Here is a 15,050-nt window from a genome sequence, read left to right on the forward strand (position 1 = left end):
ATAGAGCAATCTCATCCCTCCCATTATTTTCCCTGTAACCAACTCTCATCACGTTACGATCAACTATATCCATATTATGTCAGTCTAGTGGCAGCCTAGGGTGGCACAGTGGCTAGACACACTATCTCACAGCTTCAGAGATACGGGTTCAATCCTGATGTCCGGCATTGTCTGTGTAGAGTTTGCACGTTCTCCCTGATATCACGTGGGTTTCCCCTGGATGCTCTGATTTCCTCCCGCAACCCAAAGATGTGCATGTTACTAGGTTAATTGGCTGCTGTATATTGACCCAGGTGTGTGGGTTAAAGGTAGAATTCGGGGGGCGTTGATAGGAATGCGGGGAGAATAAAATGAGATTAGTACTGTATATGGTCAGTGCAAATGGGTGGTTGAAGACAGCCTGGACACGATGGGCCAAATGACCTGTTTCCAAGCCATATTTCTATATCTATAACTAGTTAATCTATAGTGCTATGTAGGAGTAAACCGGAACACCCAGAGGAAACTCCATGTGGTCACAGAGGGAACATACAAAGTCCACACAGACACATAGACTCAGAGACACACAGGTCATCATTGATACGAATGTACCACCGTGCAGCCTTTTTCCCTCAGAAGAACATTTTCAACAATCTTATACAATGTATTCATGATACTTCAGTTGTGCACCATTTTTTATTTATCGTGTTGCACAATAATTCAAATGTAAATTACAAGCCTGGCTTTCCTGTTTTGCTTTTCGAGTAAATTCATCAGTTAAAGTAAACTCACTGTATCGTTGCAGGAAATTGCCAATATCCAATACACGTTCCCACACTCAGTCGTGTCAGAATGGTGTATCTCTGTGCTCCCGAGCTTGCTAAATCTTTGTGTGCAGCTGCTTTGAGTCGCCATTGTACACCCATCCTCTCATTGCTGCGAGCAAACACCGGTTGTTAGCTATTGAGTATGATTTTATTTTAGGGCTTTATTAAAGAGCCTGCGCTGTAATCAGCCTCCACAGATTAAAATAAAAACAGGCCCTTCATTAGCCGATACTTACAGAAGATTGCCTGAGAACATTGCATTCTGAAAAACTGCAAAGGCAGTTCATCATGTGGTTGAGAAAATGGCAATAAATTCTAATGAGAAGGTGGTCAAGTAACTATTGGAAAAACAATTCTTATTTATTGATTCATCTTTAAAATGATGTTAGTCTAATTAACTGAAATGTGATTTAATTTTTTCTTTTCACAGGAGAATATGTCGTAATGAAATTATTCTTTGACCTAAGTAGAAGAATGGGCTACTTCACTATTCAGACCTACATACCTTGCTCACTCACAGTTGTCCTGTCATGGGTATCATTCTGGATCAATAGAGAGGCAGTGCCAGCAAGAACATCATTAGGTATGAATTGGTTCCAAATGATTTTCTATTTTTGAATGTTAAAATGGTCTATTCATGTTTTGAAGCAGCTGACTGGCATTAATTTTATTGTTAAAAATAACCATGAGAAATTGTTCATGCAGAACTTAAGCCAATGTCTGGTGTCCTCTCAGCTTTGACAGGCTGCTGTGTCATTTGTATCTGAGCATCAATGATGAATGAAATACGGGCTCATCCTCCACACCCTGCACTTCCTCGCTCTGGTCCACCATCCGGACACTAAGTGGCGGCCGGTGTTGATTTCCGGTCATGAGGGGAGCTCCCGGTGGGGGTCCCTCTACGCAGGAATTCTCCCTCTCTACATCGGGGACCTGGGGTGGAGGGTAATGCACTGAGGAGACCTTTGCAACCTGTTTCTCTCGCAGTTCACAGACTCGCCTGCCACTTTTGCGGGCTGGAAGTCTGTGTACCACGTGTATATGGAATGTGTGAATGGTCTAATATCTAAAGGGGATCCTTCTTGCCTTCTGGCTGCATTTCTCACCCACCATCCTCATCTTTGGAACCCTGTGCATAGGGTAGTGGGTAGGGCCGAAGATGTCCTGATTGGGTTGCTCCTGGGCCTGGCCAAGCTGGCCATCTGTCAGTCACAGCGCCAGACGGAAGAGGGCTCTGCCCAAGCCGACTTCCTGCCTCTTTTCCGGTGGTACGTCTACGTCCGGGTGGTGTTAGAGAGGGACTCCGTGCTGTCCACGGGCGCCCTGGGGGATTTCCGGGACCGCTGGGCACCCTGGGGGGTTGAATGCATCCTTGGCAAGGATTGTAATATAGTTATATATTAGTTTATTTAGTATATTTGTTTGTCTTGTATTATGATGGCATGTTTTGTTTTATTGTATTGTAAATATTATTTTTAATTATTGAATAAATATTTTGATTTTGTTTTTAAATGGTGAATGAAAAGAATCGTATTCTCATTAAATTACTATCAACTATACCCATGTTCTGCCTTTCTAGTGGAAACTTACAGCAGTGAATTAACCTACCCACCTTTGGAATGTAGGAGGAACCTGGAGCACAGAGGAAACACATATGGTCACAAGGAGAATGTGTAAACTCCATACACACACCCACACAATCATGGCCAAGTGACTTTACTAATGTGTATCTTCTGTCTCTATTTTCCAATCCACCCTAGTGAGTGTAAACTGCTTGTTGACGGTTCTCTCTGGATTGTCACCTTGTCGTGGTGGAGAAGCTTGTGTGGACCTGAGATCCTGAGAGTGATGCCGTCTGGGGCTATGCTCCTGGTAGGGTCACCCATGGTGGTAAGGTCGAGGGGGAGGTGTCTGACAAAGAGCAATCCAACCAAGGCCTCAACAGTGGACCAGGAGGAGGATGATGCTGGAGCGTCACAACGGCTGGGAAGGCAGATGAAGGCTGCAGCAGAAAAGGTTCCCCGTAGTCTTGGATTCCATGCCACTGGATTCTGACCCAGATCTGTCAAATACCGTGTGGTGCCTGTCTGTGCACCAGTCTCCCCATGTTAAACAAAGTGATGCACAGGCGTCCTCCATCAGAGGACAGTCATACTTGTTTTGAGTGACCGCCGATGATGATGACTTGTTGTCTCTGCTATTCGTAGAGTAGCTGTTAGAATGGTCCTTTTTGTGCACTCAAAGAACCACTCTGATGCCTACATAGCTTTGTAGAGACCTGCAGTGCGGAATAGTTGTGCAGTTGTCTGCTGCTGGCCACTTTGTAATTGTGAAGAATCAGCTCTTCCCACCAACTGAAGGTGAAACAGTTGCACAGCAGAGGGAGGAGGAAGAAAGCAAGCAGCATAGATAGGCCTTTATTTGGCTGGGTTGTCCATGAATAAAGGAGATGCAAGGAATTCCAGATGTTGGACAGGCTCTTTGGCGAGTCCTCACCGACCAGCAATCTCGGCACATTAACACTATCCTACACACACCAAGCCAATTAACCTGCAAACCTGAACGTCTTTGGAGTGTGGGAAGTAACCGAAGATATCGGAGAAAACCCTCGCGGTCACAGGGAGAAAGTACAAACTCCGCACAGACAGCACCCATAGTTGGGTTCGAACCCAGGTCTCTGGCGGTGCAAGTGATGTTAGGCAGCAACTTTACCGCTATGCCACTGTGCCGCCCTTCAAAAAACATGTTGCCCATTCTCTTAGCGCAAATCTCCCGTGTGCCTTCTTCAGTCATCACTGTTTTGCTGTGCTTCCTTGGTGATTGTAATGTACTTGGTGGAAGGCAATTGATATTTGGCAAAGGTCTGCAGATGGCCTTGGAGAATGACAGCAGCAGCTCAAACTCAAGGATGGAGACACAAAAGATTGCAGATGCTGGAATCTGAAGCAAAAAAAAGAAACTGCTGGAGTAACTCAGTGGATCAAGCAACGTCGGTGTGTGGAGAAGTATTGTCGATGTTTTGTGTCAAGAACATGCCTCGGGACTGAGAGTGGGGAGAACGGAGATGGCAAGGATAAAGCAGAGAAGGGAAGGGATAAGAAAGAGGTCAGTGGTTGATAGGTACTGTGAAGAGGAGGGGAAGAATAACAGGCAGGTGGAGCCAGCTGGGAAAAGGGGATGGCAAAGGTGGAGGCAGCTGCTGTCTTCACTTTCACCTCCTCCCCTCCCCTCCAACAGGCTTCATCTACCTTTTGTTTCTTGTTATCTGCTCCCACCTACCACCCACCTGCCTTTGTCTCTCAGTTCCACTTTCCTCCTCCCCACCTTGTTCCTTTTTCCCATCATCCGGCAGCCCTCCTCAGTCCACCAATCACCACTAGGCCCATTCTCACCCCTCCTCCTTCCCTCTTTAAAATGGTAATCTTCCCTCTCCACACTCAGTCCTGAAGCAGAGCCTTGACCAGAAATGTTGACAATTCCTTTCCCCCGCCGATGTTGCTTGACCCATTGAGTTTCTCCAGTAGTTTGTTTTTTGTCTATTGCCTGACTTTCAATTGTGCACTCTGACCATCTGTAGCATCAGCCTAGTCCCATTGTTGACTGGCGTGGTACGGTGGAATCACAGATGCTACAACTTTGAGTGAAGGCAGCAGATATGTGCTCCAATCAGCCAGTGTCAACCAAAGGCCGTTGCTTCTGCAGCCCTGGAGAGTTTTTAGACATCAGCTTACTCAGATGCAGAGGCACTCTTTGCACCAACTTTGCTACAACTTTGCTACAACTTTCCCCTTTAATATGAAAGGGGAAAGGATTAATTGGAACCTGAGGGGCAACTTTTTCACACATAGGGTGATGGGCATATGGAATGAGTTGCCAAAGGCAGGTACAATAACAACATTTAACAGATAATTGGACAGGAACATGGATAGATAATGCTTTGAGGGATATGGACCAAATGCAGACAAATGTGACCTGCTTAGATGGGCCATCTTAGTCAGCATGGGCGAATTGGACCAAACGGTCTGTTTCCATGCTGTATGACTCTATGACCAATATTCAAACCCATGGTAATAGCAGCTGGAGCTTGCTTAGCCATTTGCACGATGGGGCCAGACTTTGGATGGTTTCTAGTTTTGCTGCAAATTATGCTCTTACATCAAACAAATGATACTGCGTCCCACAAGTGAGATGGTGTTTCCACTATCTTGCTGGATAGTATGGGCTTCACACTTGGAGGAATCTTGATGCAGGATTTCACTGCTCCTTGTTGACATTGCAAGCAGATGCTCTGGGAGACCTACTAAAGAACAGGTCTTTCATCGTACAGTACATTACCTCTGACAGCATAAACAGGAGACCAAGAGAAAAGACCCAGTTAAATGAAGTAGATTGTTGTGTTAAGGGATTGTTGGGTTAAGGGATTAGTCCATCAAAGTTAGTTGCAGACCTTTCTGGATATACACCGGTACAGAGAAGAATTCCAAATGCGGACACACCAACCATGTTGAAATAAAAACATTGAACCACAAATCATCTTTCATGGGAAAGCGTAAAATTGTACAAAGACAGATCAAAGGCTGGACAGAATATAGAAAAATAACAAAGAATGACAAAAAGATTAATAAGAAGATAAAATTAAAGGAAGAGACAAAGCTGACAAGAAACATAAAGACGAAGCATTTCTATTGGCGTCTAAAATTATCTCTGGATCTGTTACACTACAATGCTGAGAACTATATTCTGCACTCTGTATCTTTCCCTTCGCTCTACCTATTGTACAACTTTGGCTTGATTGCATTTATACTTAGTAGTGTCTGATTTGTTTGGATAACATGCAAAACAAAGCTACAGTACCTAGGTACTGTAACATAATAAACCTAAACCTAAAAAAGAAAAGAGTTCAAAAATTGATCCTTTGGAAAGCGAGTGGGGAATTAATTGAAAACTGTAATGTTTTTCTATGAGGGCAGTTGAATTAAGCACGTATTTTGTATTAGTCGTTACTGTAGTGGATGTAAGATACATTACAGAAATAGTTATAAATCGGGAGTTGATACGTGAAAATGATAATCCAGGTTAGTGGTCTTGAGCAAATTGTTAGAGCTGAAGGCTAACAAGTCTCTGAGCACTGTTGCAGTTTACCCCAGGGTTTTAAAGAATGATGTTACCAAGATCATTAAGTTTAAATTTATTTAATTCGGGGGAAAATTCTATTCAATTGTAAAATATAGAATGATACTCCATTATTCAAAAGGCGAGGGAGACAGAGAGCAGGAAGTTACAGACATGTTCAGTTGATATCCATTATAGGGAAAAACCTGGCAGCTATTATTGATGATGTTGTAGCAAGTCACTTAGAAAACTTCAAGGTAATCAGCCAAAGTCAGCATGGTTTCGTGAAAGGAAAATCATGTTCAACCACGTTATTGGAGTCTTCGGAAGAAGTAACATCTCCTGTGGATAAATGGAACCATAGATGTTTGGAAAAAAAATTGCGAGGTTACGACATCAAAGATCATTGCACAATAAAAAAAAGCTATTTGTGAAGGAAGTAACATATCAGTGTGGATAGATGATCGGTTTGCTAATGGGAAATAATGAATAGACATAAATGAGTCTTCTTATTGGCGAATTGGATCAAATGCTGTATCACTGGTTTTGAAACTGGAGCTTCACCATTTGACTATTTACCTCTATAACTTGATGAAGGCACTGAAGGTATGGTTGCTAAATTTATTGGTGTCATAAAGAGGAAAAGGAAAATGAATGAAGAATATAGAAGGATGAGAAAAGGAATATTAACTAGTTAAGAGAATGTGCAAAAATCTGACAATTGCAATGTGGGAAAATGTGTATTTCTCCATTTAGATGCATGGGATCTGCAAATCCTAGTCCTAGATTCACAAAAGGCTAGGGTGCAAATACAATTAAGAAAAAGGAAAACAAATGCAATGTTATTGTATAATGGCAAGAAAAGAGAATATAAAGGGAGAGTAAAATTATATATTGGTAAGACAACATTTGGAGTATTTTGATTTCCTTCTTTAACAGAGGGTATTTATGGAGGCAGTTCATTCATCATCATTGAAAACATTAGCGACGCAGTGGTGCTGGTTTCCAACGGTAACAGTGACAAACACACCACACAAAACCATCAGGAGGCGTGCCAATCAGAAACCTTGGCTAACTGGGGAAGTGTGTTCCCTACTGAGAATCCGGAATGCGGCATTCAAATCTGGGGACAACGAAGCATACAAACTGGCAAGGGGCAACCTATCCCGGGGGATCAGGGAAGCGAAGAGGCTGTACGGACAAAAACTGAATAGCCACTTCGCAAATGACAAAGACACACGTCGCTTGTGGCAGGGATTTCAGACCATCACTGACTACAAGCCCCCCCCGATGCGGATATGCCAAAGCAACCCCTCCCTACCAGATGAACTGAACGAGTTCTACGCACGGTTTGAGGTTAAAAACAGCACCCAGACACGTGCACCACTGCCATCTCCCAGTGACCAGTCGCTCAGGCTGTCCGCAGCCAGAGTTAAAAAGGCCTTCGCCAGCGTCAATCCACGCAAAGCTGCAGGGCCGGACAACATTCCTGGATGCGTTCTAAGAGACTGTGCCGAGCAACTGAAGGATGTCTTCACAGACATTTTTAACATCTCACTCAGCCAGGCAGTAGTGCCGAATTGTCTTAAGAGTGCCATCATCGTCCCTGTACCGAAGAAACCAAACCCAGCCTGCCATAACGACTTTCGACCAGTGGCCCTTACACCCATTGTAATGAAGTGCTTTGAGCGACTAGTTATGCAGCACATCAAAAACAGTCTACCTGCCGACCTAGACCCACTGCAGTTCGCCTACAGAGCCAACCGATCCACAGAGGACGCAGTCTCAACAACACTGAACCTCGTGTTGTCACATCTCGATCGGAAAAACACCTATGCCAGGATCCTCTTCATAGACTTCAGCTCCGCTTTCAACACAATCATCCCGCAGCAGCTGGTGGAGAAGTTGGAGCTGTTGGGGGTTGATGCTGGCACATGTAGCTGGGTCCTGAACTTCCTGTCGCAGCGGCAGTAGACAGTCAGGGTGGGCAGTAGGACATCAAAAACCATAGCCGTGAGCACTGGCTCACCCCAAGGCTGTGTCCTAAGCCCCCTTCTGTTTAGTCTGCTGACACACGACTGTACTGCCAGACTCAATAACAACTTCATCAGCAAGTTCGCTGATGACACAACAGTAGTGGGTCTCATCAGTGACAACGATGAATCGGCGTACAGGATGGAGGTGGAGCTGCTCACAGGTTGGTGCAAATCCCACAACCTCATTCTTAACGTGGGAAAAACTAAGGAGATGGTGGTTGACTTCAGGAGGGCGGGGAAACATCACCATGCATCTCTGCACATCGACGGAGCTGACGTGGAAAGGGTCAGCAGCATGAAGTTCTTGGGACTACACCTGTCTGATGACCTGACGTCCACGGCCAACACCACAGCTCTGGTCAAGAGAGCCCAGCAGCGACTTCACCCCCTCCGAAGACTACGGAAAGCAGGCCTCCCCACCACACATCTACGGACTTTTTACAGGGGGACTGTCGAGAGCACACTGACATACGGCATCACTTCCTGGTTCGGGAGCTGCAAGGCGTACGAACGGCACCAACTAGACAGGATAGTGAGGACCGCAAGCAGGATTATTGGTGCTCCACTACCCTTCCTGCTGGACATATACAAGAAGAGATGCATCAACAGAGCCATCTCCATCATCAAAGACCCTTACCACCCATCACATGACTTTTTCACCATCCTCCCATCTGGGAAGAGGTACAGGAGCATCAGCTGCAAAACCAGCAGGATGCTCCTCAGCTTCTTCCCACAGGCTATAAGACTGTTAAATGAACTTTCCCCCCTGCCAAGTATCGCGCACAAACCCCCCACACTGCAGCAGAGCCACTGTTGTGCCGCTGCCGGTCGGAACGGCTGTTGAATGTTATTGAATGTGATTAGAGGGTTAAATTGTTCATGACTGTATTTTAATTTTAATTGCTATTTATTTTGTAACGAAAACTGAACGGACACTGGTTGAGAAACGTTTTTTTGTTTCCTCTGAGTATGCGAATACTCAGGAAATGACAATAAAGATTTACAAATTACAAATTACAATTACATCTCTGTCCTCCAGTTCCTGCGGACTTCTGCCGCAGGAAGTATAGGATTTTGGTGTGTGTGCTTTATCATCATTGCTTATAATGCTATGTACGACAGTGATGGCAACTTCTACTGGTGTGGATGGCCGTTGGTTCACTAGAACCTCATCTGCCCTTTGACAGGTCTTGCTTTTGGTCCTGCTGGGGGTCTACAGCCCCCTCCTCACCTGGCAAACCAGGTGGTGGAGACGGTTTAGTCACCGACTATCCGACCATGGCGCAGGTAGCACTCCCCCAACCTGACCTGTTAGGGAAGGTTTACCAGACTAATATTTAGCAAGATCTTGAAAATAAACCGCTCAAATATTAGGAGTCTGGGACTTTTACTGAGGATTACTATTCTTAAAACTTTACATATCCACTTTCTCCTACAAAGCCCTCCTTTAAAAATAAAGCTATTTTTCTTGTTTTTGGATTAAATGGCTATATCATTCTTCCTTGTCTCCATGTCTGCTATTTAATCCTCAACATTGAAAGGTGGGAAATGAATGGAAATTGTTGTTTCATTAATATAGATTGCTTTGAAGCCACCTAGTGTTCTAGAGCTTTTGTGGAATGTATTTTTTTCAGCACAAGATTAATGCTGAAGCATTTGCAGATTTGAGCTTGAGCACTGAATAAAGTCTGAAATCCCTTTCTTTATCTGGCACATTGTATGACATTGGATGTACGTAGGTGTTTATAGCCGATGTAGTTTGCAGCCAACATTTTATAGTTCTTGCAGTAATGCAGGAGTCTCAAGATGCTCCACTATATTGACTTGATTAGTGAGCTTTGCCACCTCTGGAACAGCTTTTTTAGTGCTACATATTACATAGAAACATAGAAATTAGGTGCAGGAGTAGGCCATTCGGCCCTTCGAGCCTGCACCGCCATTCAATATGATCATGGCTGATCATCCAACTCAGTATCCCGTACTTGCCTTCTCTCCATACCCTCTGATTCCCTTAGCCACAAGGGCCACATCTAACTCCCTCTTAAATATAGCCAATGAACTGGCCTCAACTACCCTCTGTGGCAGAGAGTTCCAGAGATTCACCACTCTCTGTGTGAAAAAAAAGTTCTTCTCATCTCGGTTTTAAAGGATTTCCCCCTTATCCTTAAGCTGTGACCCCTTGTTCTGGACTTCCCCAACATCGGGAACAATCTTCCTGCATCTAGCCTGTCCAACCCCTTAAGAATTTTGTAAGTATTATAAGTAAACAATATTGGGTGAGTGTGGCAGGGAAAATTGACAATGTCCAGTCAGATACTTTCAGATACTTCTCCAGCTGCTAGCCATTGCAGTTGTGGATGATAGCAGTGCAGAGATCACATCCTTGTGTTCCTCATTCTTAACCAAGACTGTTTATTAGCAAATGAAGAGCAGCAAACCTACAAAGGACTTAAAACATATTTGATTGGATTTCATTTTCTGATTTATTACTTGGCTGGTTTGCAAAGTGAAAGCAAAAGCTTCACATGCTCTATAGGATTAATAATATTCTTCCATGTTTTGCAGGTATTACCACTGTTCTAACCATGACAACACTCAGTACAATTTCTAGAAAGTCACTGCCAAAAGTGTCCTACGTGACTGCCATGGATCTCTTTGTGTCTGTTTGTTTTCTGTTTGTCTTTGCTGCCCTCATGGAGTATGGAACTCTACATTATTTTAGCAGCAATAGAAAAAGCAGCCAAAAGAAGAAGCAACAATCCAAACAAACAGTAAGTTGTTTTTTTGCCCCTTCTTATGGAATAAGTTACATTATTATTGAATTTCCATCAACCTATTGGGTTTTGATATGTTGAATAAAGCAGGTTGATTAAAGAAACATATTTAAAAGTGCACTTCATAGTAGACAAACACACTATATATTTTTAGAAAATCCTTTTGCCTATCATTTAAATGGAGATTTCATACAAGGATTTGACTCTTCCTTAGGTTAGTGTGAAAGATCCCATGATCCATTTTGGGTTTCCTCAGTCATTTCTCAAGAAGCAAGAGAATTTACTTGTCATATGTGCCAACAATGGAACAATGCCATTCTTATTTGCAGCAGATTAACAGGCCTGTAACTGCAATACACAGAAAATATATAATCAAAAAAAATCAATAAATCAATAGTCAATCAGTAGTCAATAGTCAATTGTGCATAATTGTTCATGTATACAACTGCACAGTGAAATATTACATATGCAGGAACCGCCATTTTTGGCAGCATTATTCAAAATCCAAAGTCCGGTCGGCCCATCTGGCCATCTTTGGGTCCTGGGGGCTTCACCTGCTGCTGACCTTGAAGGCGCTGGAGGCATTACAATGGTTCATACTCCTGACGGCCCATGCTCCTCACATCTGACATCTCCAGCTCCCTCCCGATTATGCCATCCGACGAGCCTTTGGGTGGCTGTTCCTGTTCCTGCGGTCAGACGAGCTGTCGGGCAGGTTCCCGGTCCCGCTGTCAGACGAGGCTTGGGCGGGCTCCCGGGGGCAGTCTCTCGGTTCCATCAACCGCGGAGCCTTTGGGCGAGGTCCTTTCGGCGGACACCCCCACAGTCTCGACACCTCGGGAAGGCCTCCGCCTTGAGGCACACTCATAACCACAACATTAATTCAAAAACTGGTCCTTACTGAAATCAAAGAGGTCAATATTGTGCATGTTCAAGTGCCTCATAGTTGTTGGGAAGAAGGTATTCTTGAATCTCGTGGTTATGGTTTTCACACTCTATAACTTCTTCCTGATGGTAGAAGTGTTAATGAAAGAGTGTACAAGTGAAGTGGGACCTTGATGATAGCGGCTGTTTTTTTGAGACAGCACCTCCACATCTGTAATTCTATTCCCGCCCCCCATTCATGCCTCAGCGTACCGGCTGCTGAAAACCTTTGTTACATTAGACAAGAGCAACTACAGTACATATGGTGAATCCCCCATTTCCCATCTCTGAAAGTAAAGCCATTTAACGGTCTGCTGCCTATGTCCTAATTGTATTGTTCAGTTCATATATTGCCCTAGGTGAGGTATTTACTTTAGCTTCTATCATTCTGCTAATTGTACCATGTGGCCTCTTTGGAAGAGTTGTCCAGTTTAGTTCTACATCTAATAATCTATAATCTCAATAAAATGGATGAGCATAAATGGGTTCCCAATGTTCAGTTTTGACCATTTTCCATATAGTATTACTTTATTTGCCTTTACTATAGGGATACAGCATGGAAACATACCCGTTGGCCCAACAAGTCTGCACCGACCAGTGATCACACTCGCACACCAACACTATTCTACACAATAGAGACAAATTTACAATTTTTACCTAAGCCAATTATCCTACAAATTTGTACCTACAATTAACCTCTTTGAAAGACAAGTGGAAACTGGAGCACCCGGAGAAAACCCACACGATCACAGGGAGAACGTACAAACTCTGTGTAGACAGCACCTGTAGTCGGGATCAAACCCGGGTCTCATGCACAGTAAGGCAGCATCTCTACCGGTGCACCAGTGTGCCACCCACACTATGACTGTGACTCCATGACTCCATGAGTCTAATTTTACAGGTCGTCAAATTACTTCATTAAAGTTTCTATTCGGATTGTATATTTTCATATTGGAACAATCACTTGCATTCAAAAGAAAATACAACAAAATCAATAAATGAATAACCACAATGACCAAAAGCTACAATTTGTGAACATAAATCTCCTGTCCCCTCACTCTCAAAACAGATTAATGGCATTTATAAATATTACCCTGTACGAAAATTGGCTACAAGCAACCAATTATTATGATGCATAACATGAAAAGTCAGAAAGTATGCAATTAATTTGATTCATCTTTTATGCTTAAAATATTATTGGAAGACATATTTGGGCAGGTTAAAATGTAGATCCAGAATTAAAGTTAATAATCACATTTTTATTCCTCCTTAAATATGGAAAACAAAACTGTGCATTGTAGTTCAGGAGCATTCTGCATGGGAAGGAGCAGTGAGAAGATTCATGCAGTTGTCCTGGAATGAAGGGTGAAGAATGGCATGGTCCCTACTCATTGGCATGAAGAAGAATGAGATGTGATGTTGTTGAAATATGTAAGATTCTGAGATGGATTGGTAGAGTGGATGGTGAGCAGAAGTATTTCTATAATAGGGGAGGCACAGTGGAGGGGCAGTACAGTGGCTCAGCGGTAGAGTTGCTGCCTTACAGATTCCTCCCACATTCCAAAGACTGCCAGGTTTGTAGGTAAATTAGCTTGGTATAAATGTAAATTGTCCCTAGTGTGCGTAGGCTTATGTTAGTGTGCGGGAAACGCTGGTCGGTGCGGACACAGTCGGCCTACGGCCCTGTTTCCGCACTGTGTCTCTTAACTAAACAAACAACTAAAATAGAGATGTCTGCTTAAGACAGGAATGAGAAGGAATTAATTTTCACAGAGGGTTGTGAATCACTAAAATTGTCTACCCAAGAATGCTGAAGAGACAAAATTGTGGGGAGAGATTAGGAAAGTGCAGTAGAGGCCAGGATTGGATGAGCCATGAACAGAATAGTAGGTACAACTAAGTTATTGACCTATTCCTGCTCCTATTTCTGATGTTCTTTCTTTAGAACAGGCATGGGGATGGGAATATCAATAATGGGAATACCAGTAATGCATGCTTCCCAATGAGCCGGCATTCACTATTGCTCCTTACCTCCCCAACAACCTCCTACCAGGAGTCTGAAGAAGGGTTCCAACCTGAAATGTCACCTATTCCTTTTCCCCAGAGATGCTGCCTGACCCATTGAGTAACCCCAGCATTTTGTTGCTTATCCTCCTCCCAGCAGCACATGATTAGAACTTTGTGACTTGCTTGCAAAAATAATGTTGCCCTCAGCCTCTCCCTTCCCCCTTCCTCCCCTTTTTCCCCACATTGACCTGAACCTATTTCTCCACCTACGTCTAGCTTCACAATTCACAACTCTTCAATCCTTTTGTCTCACAGCTTTTATCTTTTCATCTCTACCCTTTGTCCATCATCTGCCTGTGAAAAAGACCCCCCACAACATTTATCAACTTATTACCTGCCAGGCGTTTTCCTGCCCTAACTTTCTTTCAACTTCATCCTCACCACCCACAATCAGCCTTAAAAAGTGATCTGACCTGAAACATCACCTATCTATGTTCTCCACAGATGCTGCGTTGAGTTACTTTAGCACTATATGTATCTTTTTCTTCTCGTGGACCAGGTCTGACCCTTGGGAGCACTTGCTGGTCCATGTTTGACCTCTCGGGGGCACTCTTCCACTCTTCCTTCATCACCACAGTACCTAATCATTAGGCAGCAGCATCCTCCCTGCAACTGAGAGACTGTGACTTGCATTGTTTATAAAGGCTAGCGGCTGAGATCAACCCTGCTGGGCTAAATGCCAGAGGCAAAGAGAACTTGCAATAGATTATATAGATATGCTGAAATGGTCACACCATGATTGAAGAGAGACTACAACAGTGTTCTGGAAGTTTTGCATTTGATAATGTCAGTGTTAGTGTGACATTAAAACCAACAATAGTAACCATGTTTTAACTCCATCAAAATGTATCAAACCAATTTATAGGTCTTCATCGCTCATTGATCATTTTAATAAATGCAGATGTAGAGGTTAAAGTAAACCACTACAGATCTTTAGAGTGGTAAGAAAGTGGCCAACAAAACCAGTGTCAATAGGTTACCAGATTGGTAATGTTAAACAGCTGTGCAGCAAAGTCTGCCAAATGAACCAAGAAAGGTGCTTACCAAGGACAAACATAATTAAATGGTGAGATTTAAACCGTTTTTAAAAAGTATCACATATTCATGTCGTTTAAGCTGTTTTAACCATGAGAAATGGAAGTCCCCACTGACCAGCAAATTACAGCAACTATTATAAATAAATATTACTTTCCCACAAATGTGTCTATCACGTGTGCAACACACAATTATGAGGTTCATCCCATCATTTATGTAGGGCCTTATCTTTTAATAAATGATTGGGGTTGATGTCTGCTGACTTGCACGTTATGCCAGCATCTACAATTCAAATA

The 15,050-nt window shown here is 43.4% G+C and overlaps 1 protein-coding gene across 2 annotated transcripts in view; it reads left to right on the forward strand.

The window, feature by feature from the left end:
- The window catches only part of gabrg1 (gamma-aminobutyric acid type A receptor subunit gamma1), a 153,174-nt gene that overhangs the window by 132,313 nt on the left and 5,811 nt on the right, over nucleotides 1-15,050 (forward strand). For both annotated transcript variants that reach the window (XM_055636784.1, XM_055636792.1), the window contains 2 exons: nucleotides 1,237-1,389; nucleotides 10,520-10,725. In XM_055636784.1, the coding sequence (XP_055492759.1) occupies nucleotides 1,237-1,389; nucleotides 10,520-10,725 (359 nt within the window). The remainder of the gene's footprint in view (nucleotides 1-1,236; nucleotides 1,390-10,519; nucleotides 10,726-15,050) is intronic.

The sequence above is a fragment of the Leucoraja erinacea genome, chromosome 1 (assembly GCF_028641065.1).
Source record: "Leucoraja erinacea ecotype New England chromosome 1, Leri_hhj_1, whole genome shotgun sequence".
Lineage (NCBI taxonomy): Eukaryota > Metazoa > Chordata > Chondrichthyes > Rajiformes > Rajidae > Leucoraja > Leucoraja erinaceus.